The sequence below is a fragment of the Alosa sapidissima genome, chromosome 11 (genome assembly GCF_018492685.1).
Source record: "Alosa sapidissima isolate fAloSap1 chromosome 11, fAloSap1.pri, whole genome shotgun sequence".
Lineage (NCBI taxonomy): Eukaryota > Metazoa > Chordata > Actinopteri > Clupeiformes > Clupeidae > Alosa > Alosa sapidissima.
In genome coordinates, this window is record NC_055967.1 from 918362 (window position 1) to 940103 (window position 21742).

The window sequence follows — 21742 nt, forward strand, 5'->3', positions numbered from 1 at the left end:
AATGCCTCATTAAACACTGAAGGTGATTCTGTGTATCCCATAGGCAAACGACTCCAAGTATACCTTTGACCTTTAAAGGTGAAGGCAAACCAGAATTGAGAGGCAGGATGTACTCTTATCGTAAAAAACACATTTTTAATATCAATTACAGAATAAAACTTCGCAGTGGATGGCAGACTAGAGAGAATTGTGCAAGGATTTGGCACAATAGGATGCCTCGGGTGAATAGCGTCGTTAACAAGTCTTAAATCTTGCACAAATCTCCAAGTGCCATCAGACTTCTTAACGGGCAAAATTGGTGTGTTAACTGGGGAGGAACTGCAACGCACAATAGCTCCCCTGTCCAATAATGATTTGAATACGGGCTCTATCCCCTGCTCAGCCTCTTTCGACAACGGATATTGGGCTTTCGACGGGTAATGCAATGTTTTTGCGCATATTTTTAATGGTTGAGCAGTAGATAGAGTCCCAAAGTCATAACTATCAGCTGCCCAGAGATTATCTGGAACCGCGGCTAACAGATCTGCTTTCTCTTTTAAAGAGAGAACCCTCCATTCATCGGGTTGGGTTAATGAGGGTATTAAACATGCAGAGAGCTCTTTCTGCACAGGAGTAACTTTCAAAGAACACCATTGTTGGAAAAAATATGCATCTTGCGATGGTGAATAAAACAAATTTGGGGTATCTCGGACCACTGTCCAATCTTTAGCATTCACACACGCTTTCACAAACGGCCCTAAATCAATCCAATTTTCTTGGGCTTTTACCAATGCAACATGTGTATAAGAATTTGGGTTTGCAAACAAATATTTCAGACCTGGAGACAGGTCTACTACTACTGCAGAGTAGATTTTAGAGGTCAATATGCCGGCTACATCAATAGTCTCAATACTATTTCCTATCTGGGACCACTCTTTCACATACAGCTGATCTGGAGAGCCTTGAAAACATGCGATTGTACACTGAAATTGCTCAGGGGTTTCTGTCTTTTCTAGAACCGAGATCGGAGATTTTAATGCTAAACTAATGTCTTTACACTCATATCCTATCCATGTGGGGTTAACTTTCTGACAATACAGATAAATGGGCCCTTCTAGACCTACTCCTTCAGGAGAAAGAAAAAGTGTAAGATTTAATTTACACATTAGATCTCGGCCTTGTAAATTTTCAGGGCAAACACTGCTCAAGAGAAAAGAATGTTCTACTGTCTGATGTTCATATTGAACCACTAAAGGGGTAGAAACTGGTTCTGCCACTGATTGGCCTGAAGCTCCTGTTACATATATAACTCTATTGCTTTTTAATGTTACAAACTTACAACTATCTTTCCTTCCAAGTGTACTAACATCCGCTCCTGTATCAACTAAAAAAGATGCATCATTACCATTCAGAGAAAGAGTTAGCTTAGGTTGTGCGGCAGCATTCAAAGTCAGTTGGGGATAAAGTTCATAGGGTGATACAGAAGTGTTGGTGAGGGGTCCCGGAGTCCCCTGTTCAGAGTCCTCCCTGTCCTATTCCGAATTTCCATTCTGTGTCCAGACCGGACCCTGAGGGCGTCGTTGTGATGATTTATCCCCGTCTTGTCTCCAATCACCCTGCTTCGGACAATATCTCGCTATGTGTTCTACGTCTCCACAATTCCAGCAACCATCTCTTTCAGTCCTCCTAAATCCTGCTGCTCCCCTTCCTCCACAAAGTTTGTTAACTGCTGAAGTCACTCTTCCCAAGAATTCTCTAGCAGTCTGTTGTAAGCTGAGAAATAGCCATTTTAGTCCAATCTTCAGTAGGTGAATACTTGCAGGGGCTTAGGAGCAGGAACAGCCACAGCTGGTTGTGGTGCAGGGGGTGCTGAAGGGAATGGTGGTGGAGATTTACGGACTAAGGCTGGAGGTCAGGTTCACTCGTCTACACATAGACTTCAGTTGAAATGTCCATAGCTCCGCACAAACCTTCTCTCTCTCTCTCTGGCCCTGCTCTTTCTGTTGCATAACTTTTCTCTTCTCCTATCTTTCCCTCGCTTCTCTTTCCCACTTTTCAAACAAATCATGCTTAAAAGGCCTAGCCTTCCTTTCCATCATAGCCCTACATTCAGTTAACCTTTCCAAACTCAACGTACCATCTAAAGGAAATTTTCCTTCAGTCCATCTACTCCACTTATTCAATAAACATTCATCTACACATTCAGGTCCATATTTCTTATACATATCTTTTAAACATCCAGGATTATGTATACCTTTGGGCAATTTAACAGTTTTACTATTACTAGTCCCCATAGCAGTGTCCCTTTAATATATTTTTATTAGCCAAATTACCTCACGCCTAAAACAGAGCAAACTATCAGAGTACAATAGCAATGTTATCAATCAATCCAATCCCCGTATCAAGCGCTTTAAGCCAATCCTACCGATTGCTTCTCTTAGCAGATCCTTTATCGATTGCTCTTCGGCTGTGCTCACAAGCCAACCTTTCTACCTTCCTACAAGTAGAGCAGATTGCTTCGGTGGCACCCCGGCACACAAGCCAACTTTTAACTACAAAGCGGTAGAAAAAAATCGCTTCCCACTCACCACCTAGGTGCCTGTGACCACAATACGGTAATACCGTATCCGAGACACAGGATGACTCCCTTCCGGCAAGGATGGGTCCCGCGGGCGATATTGCCTTTTTTCCACGGTATTGTCCCAAGATCACAAAGAGATCTCCCGTCAGTCGACTTTATCCGGGTCCTACGCCTTCCAGGTTTTATCGCTGCTTCTCGGAGTTAGGTATCCCACCGCTGCCACCAAAATGTGGTCAAAAATATCCAGGCAACACTCAGGTGTGAGGAACCACTGCAGGTTTATTCCCGATACCGGGAGCAGGTCACTAGCAACAGCATGTTCCAGTAACACAACTCAAAGTTCTCTAGGGCGAAGCCCCATCTTATACATGTTAATTACATTGGTAATACAAATCACATGAGTACAATGGTCGTTTCCAAAAAATCCTCATACATACAGAAATACAACAATGCATACTGTATACACTTCTTGGACATAGCATGTGATCCATGCGCCATACGCAAGTCATGGGGCTACTCCAAGTAAGTAGATAATTGGTCAATACAATACATATACATCCTTCAGCATTCTCTTGCCATAGTCTAGTTCCTGTCGGGATATTCCTAATATTACTGCCTAAGGCAGAATACCCTTAACTCGTGACAAAAGGGGTCGCATGACCTTTATTAGAAAATCATGACATGGAGAGAACAAATGACAGACAAAGCAAAGTTGATGCACAGTATTGAATGTATAGAAAGCATACAAAGAATATAACAAAATGAAATGTTAATCACTTCTATGTAATAAATGTAAATTAGTATTCACTTCTAATACATGTAAAATTATTAATAATCACTTCTAATACATAAAAATGTTAGTAATCCAAAATTTCTCCTTCACCACCATACATCCATATTTTAAAATGCCCAAGGCAGAAAATACATAAATTAAAAGTCAATTTGCAGCCATGTGCACGTAAGTAAAAGTCACACACTTGCAGATAATAATAAGGTGGTGCGCACTTTTTGACGAGTCAGCTGAGAATATGTAGCCTTTGATTTTCATGGAGAGGGGGGGTCCTTGTTAGTTTACGCAAACCAAGCCAAGAAGGCTGATTCTGATTTTGATAATATGATCTGCACAAAAGATAAACTTAGGTAAACAACGATGTCAATATTGTTGTCAACGTCTTAACCCAGATTCGAACTCTTGGACAGGGGACTGCAACTGCTGTGCAACGGCGGCTGTCATCTGCCGGCCTTAACGCAATGCGCCACAGAAGTATGTGCAGGTGCCCGTTCACGTGCTAATAAACGTCATTAACCACCTTAGTCCAGACTACTGAAGTTTGGAAACTATCGTGGTCCAAACTTACAGTACTATGTAAGTGCGACAGTTTTGGGAAACAGTCGTAACTTACATGTTGGTTAGTTGAACGATGCATCCTGTTAGTAAAAAGCTATAGCTATAACCTCCGTAGTTGTACGGGAAACGCCCCCCAGATCAGCTTGTAGGCCATTAGCAATCTGTTTATTTCATTTTATGAAGCCTACACAGTATATCACATGCCACATTCTCACTTTCAACAGACAGATGCAATAGCCATTGGTCAAGTATTGAGTATAAAGCAATTAAGATAGTATGAAGTACTTTTTGTATAGGGTACTATCATAAAAATTCGTTAAAACTTGTACATCCATTGGCCTGTGGGGAGATCACATGCCAGTTGCCTCTCCCTTCAGTATGACTTGTTCGGCTGTGAGCTTGTTTCGCCAAACGTCTTTATTCATGGGTTTGGCCTCACAGCAGAGGCTTAGACAACTATGACCCAGGTTTCATAATTTGCACTACTTATTGACTGCAATGTAGTCAATTGACTGCTTGACAGGTTATTTTTATTTTTCTGTACAATACACAAATACATCTGCTTTATGCCGCAGAATTATGCACTTGGATAGCCTATAGGATGGGCACATTTTGGAGAGAACGCACGCAAGAATCTGTAGGCTATTTGTGGCTGGTTACCAGCAAACAATGTTTAATGTATTAACTCAAGACGTCAAACATTTTCTAAACAATACAAACAGAAAGGATGCAGCAGGCAGCAAATGTAGAAGAGTCATTTCCAGTGGAAGAACAAAATGCTGAATTAAGCCCAAATTTATGAAGGCATCTCTGGCAAGTTGTTATTTTTTGAAGACGTAAATGGTTGGGCTATAGGCCTAGTTTGCAAGAAGGAGACATAAAGCGTGAGCATGCCACACTATCCACAGCTGTGGTAGCGGGGGTAGGAGGATTACTGTTAGCGAAGGATTTATATAAAATTCTTCAACAGAAGGCCTGCCTCGAATGCAGGCTTGTGGTTTGCGCAGCCTACAGTAAGTAGGTCTAGTGAGTTAGGAGTCCTCTAGACTTCTTTTCAGCTATCTCAGAGGTGGAAAGTTGCGTTCGTTGGGGGCAGGGACGGGTTAACAATTCATAGACCCTTGGGAACAAATGTCTGATGCCCCCCCCTGCCCCCCAGCCAACGTGAATCGGGCGGTCAGTTAATAGGCCTATCGTGAAGATTTGTATTGCCATTTAAGGCACGAGCGCATCTGTGAGGCCAAGCCTCACCAAGTAGCCCGTTTGTTTAGAACTAACATTACATTTAATTAAACTGATTATAGGCTATGCCGAAATAGTTTCAACATTTTGAATATCAGTGTCAGGTGAATTAGGAAATGCCTTATGGCTGAAAGCTGCTTGGGATCCCCCCTGTCAAGCAATAACCATACAAAAAGTTAAAATCACTGACATAATGCGCAAATAATATAGCCTAGATATTCCAATATATTCGAATGCATGTGTTTATTTTAGAGGGGATATTCGAACGTCATTTTTGAGCAATTTTGACCGCCCTAGTCCACTCTAGGCTACGCCAATCGTCTATTAACACCTTCCACTAACCCCGGTGAGTGGGGGTCGCTATAATGCGTGTGAAATAGCACCATTGAGTAGCCTATGCGAAATAGCCTTAAAATCGTTCCGGTGTTGTGTGCCTTCTGGTTTCTCCACCTACTGGTTTCCTTGCGCGTGCATGCGCTGCAGCAGTTGTCAGACATTCACAAACAAGTTGTTTTAGGCGGTTTGAAGTCGCTTTTCATACGCCATGAGCGCTCGGCTACATTACAGCCACTCGGACAAAAGACATGTAAAAAATATATGTTTTGAAAACTTGCATTAAACTGGATTCGATTCCGCAAAAGCAACACACGCGTGACACTCTCCATCCTGATTCCCTACTCTTTGAGCCAACTAATATGTTACGCGAATCAATTAACTATTGTAGGCTACCATTAATTAATAATGTAGGTAACACCCAGGTAACATGTTGTCCAGGCTATCTGAAACAAGGGGTTGCCTCTCATCTACAACAACTGGTTACGTTGGGCTGCTACAGTCGTCAGTCCACTGTGCACAGTAGGCCTATGCTACTCTTTGTGGTTGATCAACTAAAAATAAAAGATGTATTTGGTGATGACGTTATTGTAGGCCTAGTAGACCTAAATTCTGAGAAATTAAATGGTAAGAGAAACGATCTACATAGCGCACCAGACCGCAATGTCTTCAAGGGTTGAATGAAGGGAGTTTGCAAAAATTAGTGTATTTTTCAAGTTAATAAACATTCTTAATTTTCGAATGTCTTTGTCAGGGAACATCTGACTTTTAAAAAACATAGTCCTGGTAGTCGCTCAGACAAGGAGTTATAAGATAAAGGCAATACCATTTGTGTCACCTAATGCAGTTCAGTGAATTAGCAAGATACCATCAGAAGGCAACAATCATAAAGCACAGTGAGCGCGCGCTCTCTCCCCTGCGCATAAAGCTGTCTGCGTGTTGTAGGCTAGATTTGCGTGAGTTCTTTCTATCTGCTTACTTTTGTGAGTTGCGACCACCTAGGCTATGTTATAGACGTTCTATGAGGTACCAATGTTTAGCTGTGTCACAAAACAATAAGCTTTGTCAGACTACTTTTAAAATGATATTCAGGGCTATATACATTTTAAACATTCGGGGCTGAAGACCCGACAAAGCCTTGCGTTAATTCTTCAGGTGGGAAGTGTCAGGAATTTTCATACGAGAGACGCTCTCATTGGTGGTTAGTATATGAAGTAGGGAATTGACAGCAACATATCCAATCACATTATGAGAGATGCTGAATTTAACATAAACTGCGATGTTTGATTTTAAATGAATGTAAATTTAGCCGGGACTGTAAGCTGTCACACGTGGGTGCTCGATGTTTTCAGTGCCGAGAGACGGAGCATCCACGGTATCGGCGCCTATGACAAGCGTATCTCGCGGTTGCATCCATTACAAACAAACATGCAATGTGAACGTCTGGGATTGGGAAGAGCACTAAATGCTCTACTGAATAAGCACGAAGTCAAACCTTTAAATGAAAAACACTCTTTAATAATCAAAAAAATAAACCGCTAATGAAGTAAACTTGTGACCATCAAAAATCGTTTATCGCCTGTAACTCCGTGATAACAGGACGTAACAGGAATATTTTGTCCAAATGATGTCTATCATCGTTGCACTCGGAGAAAACCAGAATGTTTAATTTGTCCTGTGTTTCTTCTACGGCTGCAAACGGGATTCACTCGCAGTTAACCAAATATTTCTTTATTAGGGCAGGGCAGGCATATTTCTGGCTATTAAATTATTTCTAAATCAGTCTGCTAAAGTTTGTAGTGAAGTCTGTGTAGGGTTTTCCAGGCTCCATTTCTTTTTACGAGACACCCTGCTCACTTGAGCCATCTACCGGTTGTTTGGGTTGTTGCAGCGTCACACTGGGAAAATACAAATTAATGTCCCGTGATACCGCGTGATCCCACGCGCGGACCGCGAGTGAAGCTGGCCAAGTCGAAGCACTGCCCGCTGTATGATGTGACATTTATTAAAGTTTCTATTCTATTCTATTCTATGTTTAAGTTTTCATTAATATAATCGAGTTGATAGATTTAAATAGAGTTGAAGTTTCCTTTCATTGTACTTTAGTTCACGAATGAATATTCTTACACAAGTCCTACCTGTTTCAGTCACTGCCTATTCTGCCAATCTTATTTTTGCTATTGTAGTATGGTATAGTACTACAAAAATATATAAATTTCCACACCCACGGCAATCCAGACTTTTTAAAAAAAATCTGTGGGCCCTGATGGTGGAACAATGATGGTGGAACAATCTGCCAAGTCCAACCAGAGCTGGGCGTCCCTCTCGGTGTTAAAAAAAACTCTTGAAGACACTGCTCTCCCAAGAATACCTCCTCTCCTAGCGGTTCTGACAACCTCAGACACCTGATACACACTTACCATGCTCTTCCCTTTCTTCCCTCTACCTCCATCCTCTCCACTTCCCTCCTCTACCTCCTCTTCTACTCCTATCCTCTAGTACTACAGATGCAGTGGTAATTCCTAGCTAAGGTTTCCTCTGCACTGTAGCTTAAATGTTATTCTATTGTGGTAGCTGTAACTGTAGCTTAAATTTTATTTTATTGCTGTAAGTCACTTTGGATAAAAGTGTCTGCCAAATGAATAAATCTAAGGTATAGAATAATAAAATACAATCAGAGGCAGATCTCAGACTAATTAGATGGGTAGTTTATGACAAACATTTCACCCCAAATACTTCAGACCAGAGATTCAAACAATGGATACAGAGTGGAATGACAGCACTGTGCACAGTAACAAAGGATGAGAATTGAGTGTTCATGAGTGAAGATATGACTCAAAACTAAACATTGTGCAACCAGGATTACTTAAAATGTTTGTATGTGAAGGAAGTATTGTAATAACCAAATGTAAACTTGGACAAAAATGGAATAATTAGAACTATAATAGGAACAACAATTCAAGGAAATACAAAGTATTTGGAAGAATTTAATAAGATGTTTTTATTTTTAAGTGTAACCCCCAAAATTAAGAGCAAATTTCGGTCAGTACCCAACCATGTTGCAGACAATGTGAAGCGGTAGATGTAAACCGTTCACATGTCTTTTGGCTCTGCCCTGGCATTATTCAGTTTTGGGAGTATGTTCACTTGGTTAATGTCAAAATATACCGGTCATGTACAGTGCTGTATTCTGGTAATATGACGGGGAATATTGTATCAAAAGAAGACATACTTGTTTAAGATCTTGTTAGCAGCTTGTAAAAAGGCCATTGCAAAAAGATGGTACAAACCAGATCCACCAACACGAGACAAATGGCTGAAAAATAGTGAGTGAAAAATATATAATTGAATGGTTGAAGGAACAATGTGAAAAAAATGGGGAAAGTGGACCGTATTTATATGCCAATGACATGATGAGTACTGATACAGTATGTCACAGGAAGAAATTGTAATGATAAGGCAATCCAGATTTGTGTGTTCGTGGGTTGATGTTTTTGTTTTCTATTTATTTTATATGTAATGAAACGACATAAGTAAAAATATGAAGTTAGGGACTGTTCGTTATTTATTGAAGGGGCCACCGGAGGAAAATAGGGGAGGGTCATGTCTTTTTATTCTTTGTTGAGGGGAGGGTCACCCAACTTTTTTTTGTCTGGGGGGGGGGGGGTCACCCAACTTTTGTATTCATGAAAACAGCAAAAAATCAAAGTGGCTTGTTTGATTGTTGATTTCTGCCCATCGCTGGAAGGGCAAGGGGGGTAACAACAGGACAACACAGAGACAGGCCAGATGGCAGGACTAATGTTATGAGAGTATTATGGCATATTCTACGGGAAAATATTAAAACGGCAAGACAGCGGGGGAAAAGTTAAAATATGTGATAAACCCGGAAAAAGTTGGCATGTTAGGTATGTTTTGGTCCCTGTGATTATTTGTGAAATTGTGCAAACAGCCTTTTCAAGTCATTTGAGAAGGAAGGAGTCGCATGCAAGCTCCCAAATTGACGCTCGTCGGAGAAATGGAGCTTTGGATAATGTCAGCTTCGGCAGCTTTACAATGACTGAGAGGAAGCCTAGAGATGAGTCCACAGCAACCAGTTCATGTGTTGAATTTGTTATTACCCAGAGTCCTTTGTTGAATGGTCTCAATGTTTTATTGTTTTATTTCATGTGAATACTATTTACTAGAGAAGTAACTTATTTCAAGTAGGCTAATGCAGTTATGCAGGAAGTGTGCATTTAGTTTCCATGCTTATTGTGTTTCCACAACAATGTTAGTGAGTAAATCTACTGAAATGGCCACTATCTTGGTGGAGTGTGATGTGTAAGATCAGAAAGCAGGTTGAGCTTGTAACGTTAGCCTATGTCAGCGTGTTTGCTAAGCGTTAAGGAGCGCGGGCGGAATACATTGACAATTGGCCAGGGAGGGTCATGTCTTTTATTGAAATTCAGTTGGAGGGTCATGGAAAAATGTATTGCATGCAAGGGAGGGTCATGCAACTTTTGTCTGAAGCACCCAAAATCCCTCCGGTGGCCCCTTTTATAAATAACGAACAGTCTCTGAATTAAGTTTGCAATCTCAGTCAATGTTAAGGGGAATCTGAGGAGCCTGAATCCTTACCTCATAGCTTCTTACCTCTCATCAACAAGAAATGAGAAGAAAAAAGACTGCAATCAGTAGGCTTTTCTACTGAAAGCCTACTGCAGGGCTCTTTAATTGGCGGAGGTCATTTGTACTGGCCCTTTTAAAAAAATGTAATCTCTAGCAAGTGGATGAGCTGTTCTCCACTCTTCCATCTCTCGTTCGCTTTAGGCACTACATTGGAGTTTATGAACTACTAATATTTAACAGGTTGCACCACACAAATAGTTTCTGTCAACAATATCCCAAAACAACACGGGCACAATTTCTGCAAAACTTGGTGGAAAGGTGGAGCAGATCCGACTCAAAGGGAATTTCAAAGTATTTCTATATAGTAGCATGGCTATGTTTTTCGCAACGATAGCGAAAGAAAAACTTGGAGTCTCTCTGTGTCCCCTTAGTGAATGATGAATTTGTGCGTAGCCTAGGCTATTCCTCATGTCTTACAACATAAACAAATGCAATAATAGTCTAGTGAAGTCAGAAATGAGCCTGTCTAAAGGCCTGTTGGAAATCATGTGGCATGTTACATTAAATGCGCACTCAATTGCGATTCGAAGCAAAAAGTATCACTGATGGCCTAACAAAGATAAATTGCATATTTGTAAATGTGGCGACGGCAAAACTTTTTGTGGTTAAAGTGAATCGTAGACTAGGCTATAATAACCAAAGAAAGTAGCCTAAAGGAGATGCTTTGCACCTCCGTTTACCAAATAAAGGCTGTGGTTGTGTTTCTACAATATGTTGGCACAAAAAAAAAAAAAAAGAAACCAAGTAGGCTAAACGTTTTCATTGTCATCGTGAACTATGACGATGCCCATGTTCAGTAGGCTATGTTTTTCATTTATTCAAGGGTGAGGCCTACTTGTTACATTTGACGTTCCCACCATATTGAAGCAGTGACATTTGGTTTAATACATGGGGTAACGTGACGTGTGTCAGAAAAAAGATGGGCCTGTCCCTCTCAAAACATGTTAAAATAGTGTGATTAGCAACCAGAAAAGAAACAAATCCCGGGGGAGACACCCCCAGACCCCCGTGTTTATTATTATTATTATTATTATTATTATTAGGCTATTATGACTGGCCTGCCCCCACTGCTAAAAAAATCTAGAGGTCACGGTCATGTCATTTAAATGGTGGGAACGTCAAATGTAACAAGTAGGCCTATAAGTCAGAATAGCTACATATGCGACTGATTACACATTTAATTAACCTTAACAGTGTTTGAATCCTGTTTGTACTCACTGGAAATCTTGGACCTAGCAGTTACTGCGCAAAGCTCAGATTCCATTACTGTTATCTGTTATCACAGATTTCATTCCATATTAGCCACCAACAACCGGCTAATGATGTTGTTATGCATGTACAAAATACAACACTTGAACACCCATATTGCTGCTGTTGTACTTCATTGTATCTACAGCTGTTAATGTGATTATTCTTATTTCAAGCCGCACTTCTCCGGCCCCTCAGTTGTGATGCTTTTCATGAACTGGCCCCCATTACAAACTAATTGAATAGCCCTGGCCTACTGCCTTCTTCCAACCAAGAGGAATCTGCTAGGAAATTTCACCCTAGAGACTACAAGAGACAGAGCAACTCGGAGTAGAGTGGGTGTTACGAGTTTGTAAACAAGGCTGTGCTTTGCAGGTAGTTGTTTGCTAACATGCTAGTGTAACGTAGGTGGCTGGAAGATGTATTGTATATCACCTCAGATTGTTTTCAGATTTCTCGCTAACTTTTACAGATATAAGGGCACAAACGCTGAAGTTATTTGTTAATACAGAAATACTGCGTTTGAGTTAGTTATGCCATCTTGGATTATTTTTCAGAGTTAAAAATCTGAAAATGCTTAAATGTTAATACCCCAAATGTTATTCCATTGCTGTAAGTCACTTTGGACAAATGTGTCCGCCAAATGAGTAAATGTAAATGTAGAACCCTGCGATTTTGGTTCAGTGTCTTTCAGAGGTTATTGTACTCCTATTGTATGCAGACATCACATAAATTCACAAGACGTCAAGGAATTCATTGTTACCAACCATTACAAGCTAGCTTGTTGGGAATGGGTTCAAATAACGCTCCAAATATTGGCTGTATTTCGGCAAGGGAAAATGATTGATAGGAACACTCCCTCATGCATGGTTCAGATGACTGAAATGAAGAATCACTACAAATATCAGTCAGTCAGTCAGTTTTGTATATGTAAATGAAGCTAGTGAGAAGTTACACATTTGGCTATTTAGGCTATGGATTTCTAACCTGACCCTAGCCAGATGAATGTCGTTCCGCTTAGCTCCGCCTAGCTTCACTCACATCCATCTGGGACCTCTTCCATTGAGAGTGATTTCTCCAACCAACTTTATGGTTTAGCCAATCAGGACGCAGGGCGGGAGTTTCATAGATGTGACATAGCGTAGAAGCGACTGTGAGTCTGTTATTAGTGCCACGGGTTGGCTTCGATGTGAGTGGTTGAAGTAGCGCGTCAATAGATGACGGACAAGTGGCTTATTCAATCATATGCAAGCATTTTTTTATTAGGCCCAGCCTTCTGAAGCAACACTTCAATGGATCGGTTCCAGATGGATGAGTGGAGCTAGGCGGAGCGAAATTCATCTGGCTATTGCCAGGTTAATGGATTTCCTCTTGGATTTCAATAAACTGAATGCATAACTAAACAAGGCAAAGTTCAACATGTGCAAATAACCTTGCTATGTCTGATTCCACTGAAGTCCAAACTTGGTTTGGGGAGTGTAGTGTATGTCTTTAAAGTTTTATGAAATTGAGGATAATTTCAAGAAATGTGTCTTGGCAATCGAGAAAAAGTGAAATGACAATTTAGTGGCTCATAATTGCATAAGCTATTTACCTAATTACAAACAAGTCATCCATAAGATGTCTCTACAACAAGCTACAACACATTATCCTGTATTCCTCTGACCTCGTTTGGTCTCTAGGGCTTTTTTTCACCTTAAAATCCTTACATATCATTTCATAATTTTTTACACACACACTCTCAATCACTCACTCACTCACACACACACTACATTTTCACTTCTAAAAGAGTAACAATTTAATTGTGTTATTATTGTGTGTGTTTTTCCTTGTAGATTATACCATCCTTGACTGCATTTTCAGTGAAGTTGACAGGACCTACTACATCCTGGATGTAATGTGTTGGAGAGGTCACCCAGTGTATGACTGTTCAGTGAGTTGTTATTTATTTATTTTTTATGTCTTTCTTTTTTTTTGAGGTAGCACATTTTTGAGGAAATGTTAAACTAAATGGACAGTTGTGGGAGGTCCAGAAACATTCTTTCTGAGAGAGGTGACTCTTTCAGTTGAGCCTATATAGCCTACTTTTTATGTAGTGTGAAGTGCCAATCCTTGTAAAACAAAAAGAGAGCAAAGCAAAGATGATTAAATGACACACTCCTTTGCAATAGAAGGCTGTATGCGCCAAATGTTGGTTGCAATTTGTCTATAAAGAAGAATGCCCAAATGATGATCTAAAAAATAGGCCTGCCATTTTTTGTTCACAGTGTGACGACAATATTTTAAATCGAGACATTTTTTTTATTGTTTTTTTTTTCATGGATATGCCATCATTGATTCTAAAATGTTTGTCTTCTGTATTGCTATGTAATAGCTGTGTGCATGATATCAGTTGTTTTGGCTCCAATCATTAGCCAGCTCAAGGGAATTAACCTTTCACAAAACCAGCCCTGTAGCTATATCTATGGTGCTAACTTCTCAGAATCTTCACATCTTTGTGACTGGGAACAACATGCAAAAAACAGAAATGCTGTACATTGCCAGATAAAATCAGTGATTTATTGTGAAATAATCATTCTAAATGTAACCCCATGTATGGCAGAAGGGGTTATAGTGTGAACATTGGAGTGGAGTCATTTAGCCAAGAAGTCACGGCATTTGACTCGATTCCGTGTATATAGTCCTTGAACAGAAATATCTCATTCATGCCCATGCGACATGATGAATGATAATGGACAGATCAGAGTTCAACACTCCTTTCAGAGTTCAGAGAGATTTATTCATCATATACACAGTTATATCAGTATATAACAAGCAGTGAAATGTAAGCCTGGTAGCTTAATGACTGTGTAAAATAGAAAGAATTTAAGTAAAACAGATACAATTAAAAACAGAAGTTAATAATAAATATTTCCATCAAATAGTAAAGTGACATGAATAATTAATAATAATAATAATAAATAATATTAAAATGGGATAGAGTCCATGGTATTAATAAGAGTTGGCATGTCCATGTTGAGGAGTCGTATGGCCTGAGGGAAATAGCTTTTTCTTAGTCTGTCAGTTTTGGCCATCAAACTGCAGAAGCGCTTGCCTGACCTCAACAAACTGAACAGACAGTTACTGGGATGGGTCCTAATTTGTCAGCTGTGATCAAATGCTTCAGTAAATTCCACTTTTATGTCATAAATATAACATGCCTATAATTCATATATAGTGTATCTAATCTAGGCCTCTCTTATGTTCAATCAAATTCGCTTTGCGATCCCAACGCAAATTGACCAAGAAGAGACAAACGTCTTTGTCTACTGCGTTTAGGATCATTGAGTCTATCATCTGAACTGCTCCCTGCTTCTCTTCAATTTCCCCTGCTTTTCTTCAATTTCCCTTCCAAATTACTTTTTATTGTCCAAAGACGCAATCGCAAGAATCCAACATTCTAAGCATCAACACATACTGCACTATAATGCAAAGCAACTTCACTTGCATTTATAGGGTAGGCTACTAAAAATATGCGCAGCAGCTAACCAAAGTGCAGACGGTTCTCCCGCCATGGTTTTGAAAATCACACACCTGCTGCATCTGATGGTGCACGCATAAGGCCTACGAGTGTCACTCTACACGCCCCCTGTTGCACGTCACGTTTTAATTTGCTAGCTGGTCCTGCCTCCAAAATGCCTCATGTGAACAGATCAGCAGGCCGGCAAATTTTCACCTCGTTTTCAGACACACTATGCGGCAAAAAAACATCTCCTCTTCCCGCAAATTTTGCGTGATCTCTGTGTGAAAAGGGCTATTGACTGTGACCCGCTCTCGCACCTGTGCGGAGCGCAAAAGGGATTCGATTGCCACTTCTGTTCAAGCCTATTACAACATATAGCTGTCAAAATTTACCCGTCCACGTTTTAAAAAACAATTGAAATGACAGGCAGTTTGTGTCAGAGTTTTCTTACAGGCCTATAGCCGTGTCTAGGTGCTGGCTTGAATGTATTGAGTAGAAATTTTTGGTATTTCGTATTTTTCAGTAGTGTTCACAAATAGTTGTTTTGTTTTATCAGAACTGATTAGGCTACATCGTGATTAACGTGTAATTAACACGATTAACACCTGTCACTGAGATAGTTATGCTCTTTACGCAGCAGTGCGAATTATAATGCGCAACAGGTGTGCGTAACAATGTGTGTAACAGGCAATGCGTCTTGATGCGTCTTAACATTCTAGAATGCAGATCTGATCTCAAGTGACTGTCCACTGTAGGCTACACCAATCGACTATTAACACCTTCCACCTAGCCCCGGTGAGTGAGGGTCGCTATAATGTGCGTGAAATAGCACCATTGAGTAGCCTATGCGAAATATCGTTCCGGCGCCACTCTCTTGACAGGCTATGGACAACAGGCTGGTTTGAACAATAGCAAACTATGCATATGTTGCACAGAAAACCACATTTATTAATTAGAGATAGATAGAGATAGATATATATAGATAGATAGACTATCTATCTATATGTTGTACAGAAAACCACATTTATTAATTATACTTGATGCATTTTGTTATGAAATAATGCATTGACTAATTTAAGCACAGCTCAGTAAAATAAATAATTGAGGCTACATTGACAGACTCTTAACCATGAGCTGTATATTCTCTGATTCTAATATTTACAGATATCTAGGCGATGTAAGCACAGATCCGTTTTAAGAAATGCTTTTAAGCCTAAAGGCCATGTTGAATTTTGCTACAATTTATTTCAAAACCGGATTACTCTGGAATGGCTAACTATACACGGGAATGCATTACACCTTTGTGTCCGGTAGGTCTGCTGTTTACTCTGATATATGGTTTGTCATGTGTTGCGAGTGTGTGACACATTCCACCAAGAGGAATGGATGTGGAGATGGGCGTAGAGAATAATTATTAAATCTCTTGAAAACTTATTTTCCTCGTGAACCGTTTATCACAGCAAGTGGCTAGCACCGTTTAAAAGATGAGAAAAGGCTCTTTCATGTGACACGTGTGATTACTTCTCGAGGAGTTCAACAGAGAAAAATGGGTGAATTTGGACGCACTTAATGTGTGCATATTGCAGTGTCAAAGAGTGAAGACTGCGGCTCACTAGTTATTATAGGTCACTTCAAATCAGCGCGATTTATCCTTATAGGCTACTGCACATTACATGATCTGTCCGATACACTTTATTATTTTTAACCGTCAGGGCCTATATAAATTCCACCGTATCTGGTTGTATATTTTGGGTATGCTAGCTCTTACCTGCCCCAGTGGTTTGTATGTGACTTGTCTGTTCTGAAAACCTATAACCCTAATGAAAAACAATTGGCCTATTTTAAGGAGCTCCAAATAACGAAATCTGCTGAAGTACACATGACAAAGCATGTAGGCTAATGATTCCTAAAACATACCCAACGAAGTTCTTTCTGTGGCTATTGAAATTTGGGTACTATCGTGTTAACGGTAACCCACCCTCTGAAGCCTTTCCTGACACATAGAAAATACTTTTTAATTAACCTGACGTGTTCTTCATTCTCTGATTGTAAAAAATGTCATTTTTGAGTCATTAATACAAAGTGGTTTTGAGCCATTTTAAATCGCTGAGCTGCAGCGTCGCGCATTCATAGACTGTGCGCTCCTCCTCCGTCTACTGACAGCCAGGGCGTATACATTTCTTCTACGGCTGCAAACGGGATTCACTCGCAGTTAATCAAATATTTCTTTAATAGGGCACGGCAGGCATATTTCTGGCTATTAAATTATTTCTAAACCAGTCTGCTAACATCTGTAGTGAAGTCTGTGTAGGGTTTTCCAGGCTCCATTTCTTTATACGAGACACCCTGCTCACAAGAGCCATCTGGCGGTTGTTTGGGTTGTTGCAGCGTTACTGGAGAAATACAAATTAAAGTCACGTGATCCTGCGTGAGGTCACGTGCGAATCACGCGTGAAGCCGGCCAATTTGAAGTAATGCCCACTGTAAATGTCAATATGCAAATTAAGCGTTAAAATGCACTAATTTGCACACATTTTGTCTTGCATTGCATGTGAAAAAAAAAATTCTTAGCTTGTTTGGTGAATTTAGGATACATCTACAGTTGCAAACAGAAGGTAGCCTTATAAGAAATTAAGAAGGTTCTCTAAAACAGGGGTGCCCACTACGTCGATCACGATTGACCAGTAGATCTCGAAGGCAGTGCTGGTAGATCTCATGACATTCAAAAATAATATTATAACAATAAATATAGCTGCAAGCAGCAATGAGGGGGCCAAGTAGACAAGCTGGAGTTGCCAGGGCAACTCAATGTTGTTACATCAGACATATAACTATAAGCAGCCACAGCAAGTTCCATGTCAAACAACCCAAGATTGGTTGAGATATAAGGTCACTTCCTGTTTGGCGGCATCGCCACCTATTTCAGTTGGCTGTGACGGGCAAAAGATTGCTCCAGAATATTATGTATTATTTTTCTTTTCTCAGACAGAATTCAGGTTTTTCTGGCTTCAGTCAAAGATGGAGGAAGAAGGGGGCCTGTTGGAAATTACCAAGCAAAATGCTGTAAGTTGTTATTAATCCTTCATAGCATTCACTATTAAAATAGTCTATTTTAAACCTGACAGCAGTTACAATTGCTGTGTATGTCTTGTCCCATTTCTCAAGATATATTTAGCCTGGTCTTTGCTAGTCTGTGACTGACAGAGTTATTATTTTCCTCTTCGGCATGCACATTGTTAAAATATAAAATATGTGGCGCATCGTTGGTGCTCTGTTATCATCATGCAGCTGAAAGGGATTGCCCAATAGACAAAAAATACCTGGTCTAGAGTCAAAGTCAAAGTCTGCTTTATTGTCAATTTCTTCACATGTCAAGACATACAAAGAGATCGAAATTACGTTTCCCACTATCCCACGGTGGAGACAAGACATATTTTACCAATTAAGTCCACATACAAACATAACATTCAAGTAAACAATATAAAAAGTAAAAATAAGAAGGCACATACAATGAAGAAATAAGAGCAGCAAAATTTGGGTTGAAATTGTGCAATTGTGCATACAGTAGACAGTCAATATAATAGTGCAAAAGTCAGGCCAATAAATGGCTGAGGTAGTTCTGTTTGACCTAAGTATGCAAGTGGCATAGTGGTGCAAGTTATGTAAGAGCAGCAGAAGTGTGTTCAGAAGTGTTTTCAGGACAACAGGACAACAACAAGTTGCAAAGTGTACAAGTGGAGTAGTGCAAGTGGAGTAGTGCAAGGCAGCCATTGTGGGTCCAAAGTCCAGGATGTTATGTAGCTGAGGGTGGAGGGGGGAGAGAGTTCAGCATCCTAACAGCCTGGTGTATGAAGCTGTTGGTGAGTCTGGTGGTGCGTGAGCGCAGGCTTCTGTACCTCTTCCCAGAGGGCAGTAGATCAAACAAATTGTGAGCGGGGTGACTTGCATCACTCACAATTGTGGTCGCCTTGCGGGTGAGGTGGGAGGTGTAAATGTCCTTCAGGGAGGGGAACGAAGCACCAATAATCCTTCCAGCTGTGTTCACTATGCGCTGCAGGGCTTTCCTGTTGTATTCAGTGCATCCATTGTCAATCAATAGTGAAAGTAATTACAGCAATGTAATTACTTTGTAATGTCATGTACAAATACAAAGAGATTATATCAACACTGCTTTGTTGAACAAATACTTAAATATGCAGCTTGATACAATTACAACATCTGTCCACTAGGTGGCACTCATGTAGTTTACCATGGTTAGTGCTAAGCTAACGCCAATGGCCATGAGGTTAGAACATGCAGCACACAAGCAACATGCATGATATATAGCAGCAACTGTCCAAAACACGGTTATATGTCCCAAATAGAACTTGCATAAGTCATAATTAAAAATATCTAAACTTAGCTCCTTTCAAGTGCACTAGCATTTATGTAAGCATTGTTTACAGCCCATACAACATAATCTGGTATGCTGGAGAGATGGATGATCCTTGCCACTGGATGGGTGTAGGAGCGATCTCCCACCTTGACTTCAATGACCTTGACTTGACCATCAGGCCCCGCATTTAACATTTACACATGTTAAATGTGTACTTGGGGGGTTAAAGGTGAACTTTATTTGTTGGGCTGCGAGCTGAAATTATAGGTCAGGGCTGAGCGAGGCAAAAGCTTCCCGCAGTTCAAGTTCTCCAGCTTTAAAGTTGGTTCCGTTATCTGAGAGTAGCTCGAAGGGTTTGCCTCGACCGGTCACAAACCGTCTTAGGACCATTAAGAATGACTAAATATAGGCTAAATATATATTGCATTGTAGCTAGTATGTGCAACTCTACCAGAGTAGGCGATAGAAGTAGGCCTACCTCAACAATAAGGCTGCGCAAGGGTCACCTTAGCGTGGGAGCCTGGTGGAATAACTATAATTGCGCTTTCCTGTCACAAACAAGAAAATGCTGGTTGTATGATGGGGCCCATAATGTTAAAGATTATAATAAATCATTCCATGTAAGGTCTAATAAAGTACTTGTCAGATACAGTACATATAATGGATTAACCACATGATATCTTGATTTCCTTCTACAGTTTCGATTTGTGAACCTTCAGAGCACTGCGTGCACAAAAGAATCCATTGAGCAAGCACTTGTCAAAAAGTACACCTTCAATGTAAGAAAACCCTTAAGCGAATAGTTCAGACAAAATTATGTTATATCATTGTACCTGCCAACTATTATTGTAGCATCTGTAAAAAAACATTGTTATCGAGTGTTCTGAAGCATATGTGTTTTCGGGTCACTGCTGTTTTGATTATCCATTCAGTTTGTTCAGCAAACCTTTAATGATATTGGCTGTTGTGGGAATCCTTTTGTAAAGAATATGACCCTGTGGACTTATTTTAAGAAGGTTTCACTGGTGTAAAATACACCGCATCTTTTAATACTGATATCCCTCTCCCTCAGGTAGATGGCTTCCTCTTCTACCACCGGCACACTCATTATACTCCTGGCAGCACCCCTTTAGTGGGTTGGTTAAGACCCTACATGATAGGTGATATTATTGGCATGGAGGTACCTCAGTGTCCCCTGACATGTAAGCCAGAGTATGCACAGCACCAGCTTCAGCAAATACTTAAGCAGAAGACAATATACAGTGATGTCCATCCAGCTGAGCAGAATGGCCGGTATGAGCTAGAACATCTCTCTACACCTGATGTTAAAGAAACACACTCCCTCCAAAACGAGAGAAGCACACATGGGCATCTGAACACAAACAGAACTCCTGCAGATTAGAACCATTAAGCACTGCATGGTAAGGTAAAGAGAAGGTTCAGAAATGTGGATGGTGCTTAGCAAATTAAGGCTTGCCTCAGAGTAGAGGTTTGTAGAGGTGACTTCAGCGGGATATTTATCCTCACAAATGACCCATGGTAATGATATAATTGTGTTGTTAGCCAACATTTTAGTCTTCATACTTTCATTATAGGGACCACTGTTTTATCTGAATGTGAAGTTTTAACTGGGCACCATTTTTTTTTTTTTTTAAATATTGGTTCCTTACATTTTAATCTTTCATTTCATGTTGTGCTAAGGTTTAATGTGTTTGCATCCAACTGATACTCACCAGTATAGGCTGGAAATGTGAATTGATTTTAATATTCTAATTCATGTGTGTTGTGTTCATATGGAAATAAAATGTCAGTAACCAGACAAATGTACATGGAAGTAATGTTTTTGTCATATGTACAGGCAAACACTTTTATTTTACTTCATAACATTTTTAAGACCATTGGAAAGGAAGTGTCTAAAATGATTATTTTACTGGACTACTTGAATCTAGGGGCCATATGTATCTTTGTGTACAACTTTGCATACACCTGTGTGTATGTACACTCCAGAGAAGTCAAGTCTGAAGTCACTGTTTTTGCAACTTAAAGGGACACCAGGCAACGTTTTTGTGTTAATTAATCATCTTCGTAAGTCGGTATATGGTTAAATGACTCATTACGGGGCGAATGAAGGCTCTCTCGCCCGCCCCTACTGCCTGTAGTAATAAGTATAATGGCAGAGCCGGCGAAGAAGCAGCAAAAACCCTTGACGGAAGACTCAAAGAAAAGGAAAAGAGCTTCAGACCGAGCGAGGGGGAGTTTCGTAGAGAAAAAGCATCAGGCTTGCCTGGTGTCCCTTTAAGTCCGACTTGAGTTCGAGTTTCAGACTCGAGTCCCCAAACTTCAGATCCACTATATGAAATCCATAAAGACATGCTCCGCATGTATAATTTTAAAATATATGAGAAGCAAGACTGTCTCTTTTTCTCAAATATCATCAGTAGAAGTACAAGTAAGCCTTGCATT

The 21742-nt window shown here is 40.2% G+C and overlaps 1 protein-coding gene across 4 annotated transcripts in view; it reads left to right on the forward strand.

Annotated features, from left to right (window-relative positions):
• Window positions 1-21113, forward strand: part of snupn (snurportin 1) — a 67286-nt gene extending 46173 nt beyond the window's left edge. For 3 of the 4 annotated variants that reach the window (XM_042110188.1, XM_042110189.1, XM_042110187.1), the window contains exons 6-9: window positions 13238-13335; window positions 17890-17967; window positions 19978-20058; window positions 20352-21113. In XM_042110188.1, the coding sequence (XP_041966122.1) occupies window positions 13238-13335; window positions 17890-17967; window positions 19978-20058; window positions 20352-20681 (587 nt within the window). In that variant the 3' untranslated portion in view covers window positions 20682-21113. The remainder of the gene's footprint in view (window positions 1-13237; window positions 13336-17889; window positions 17968-19977; window positions 20059-20351) is intronic. The other variant, XM_042110190.1, reaches the window with a different exon arrangement.
• The last annotated feature ends 629 nt before the right edge of the window (window positions 21114-21742 follow it).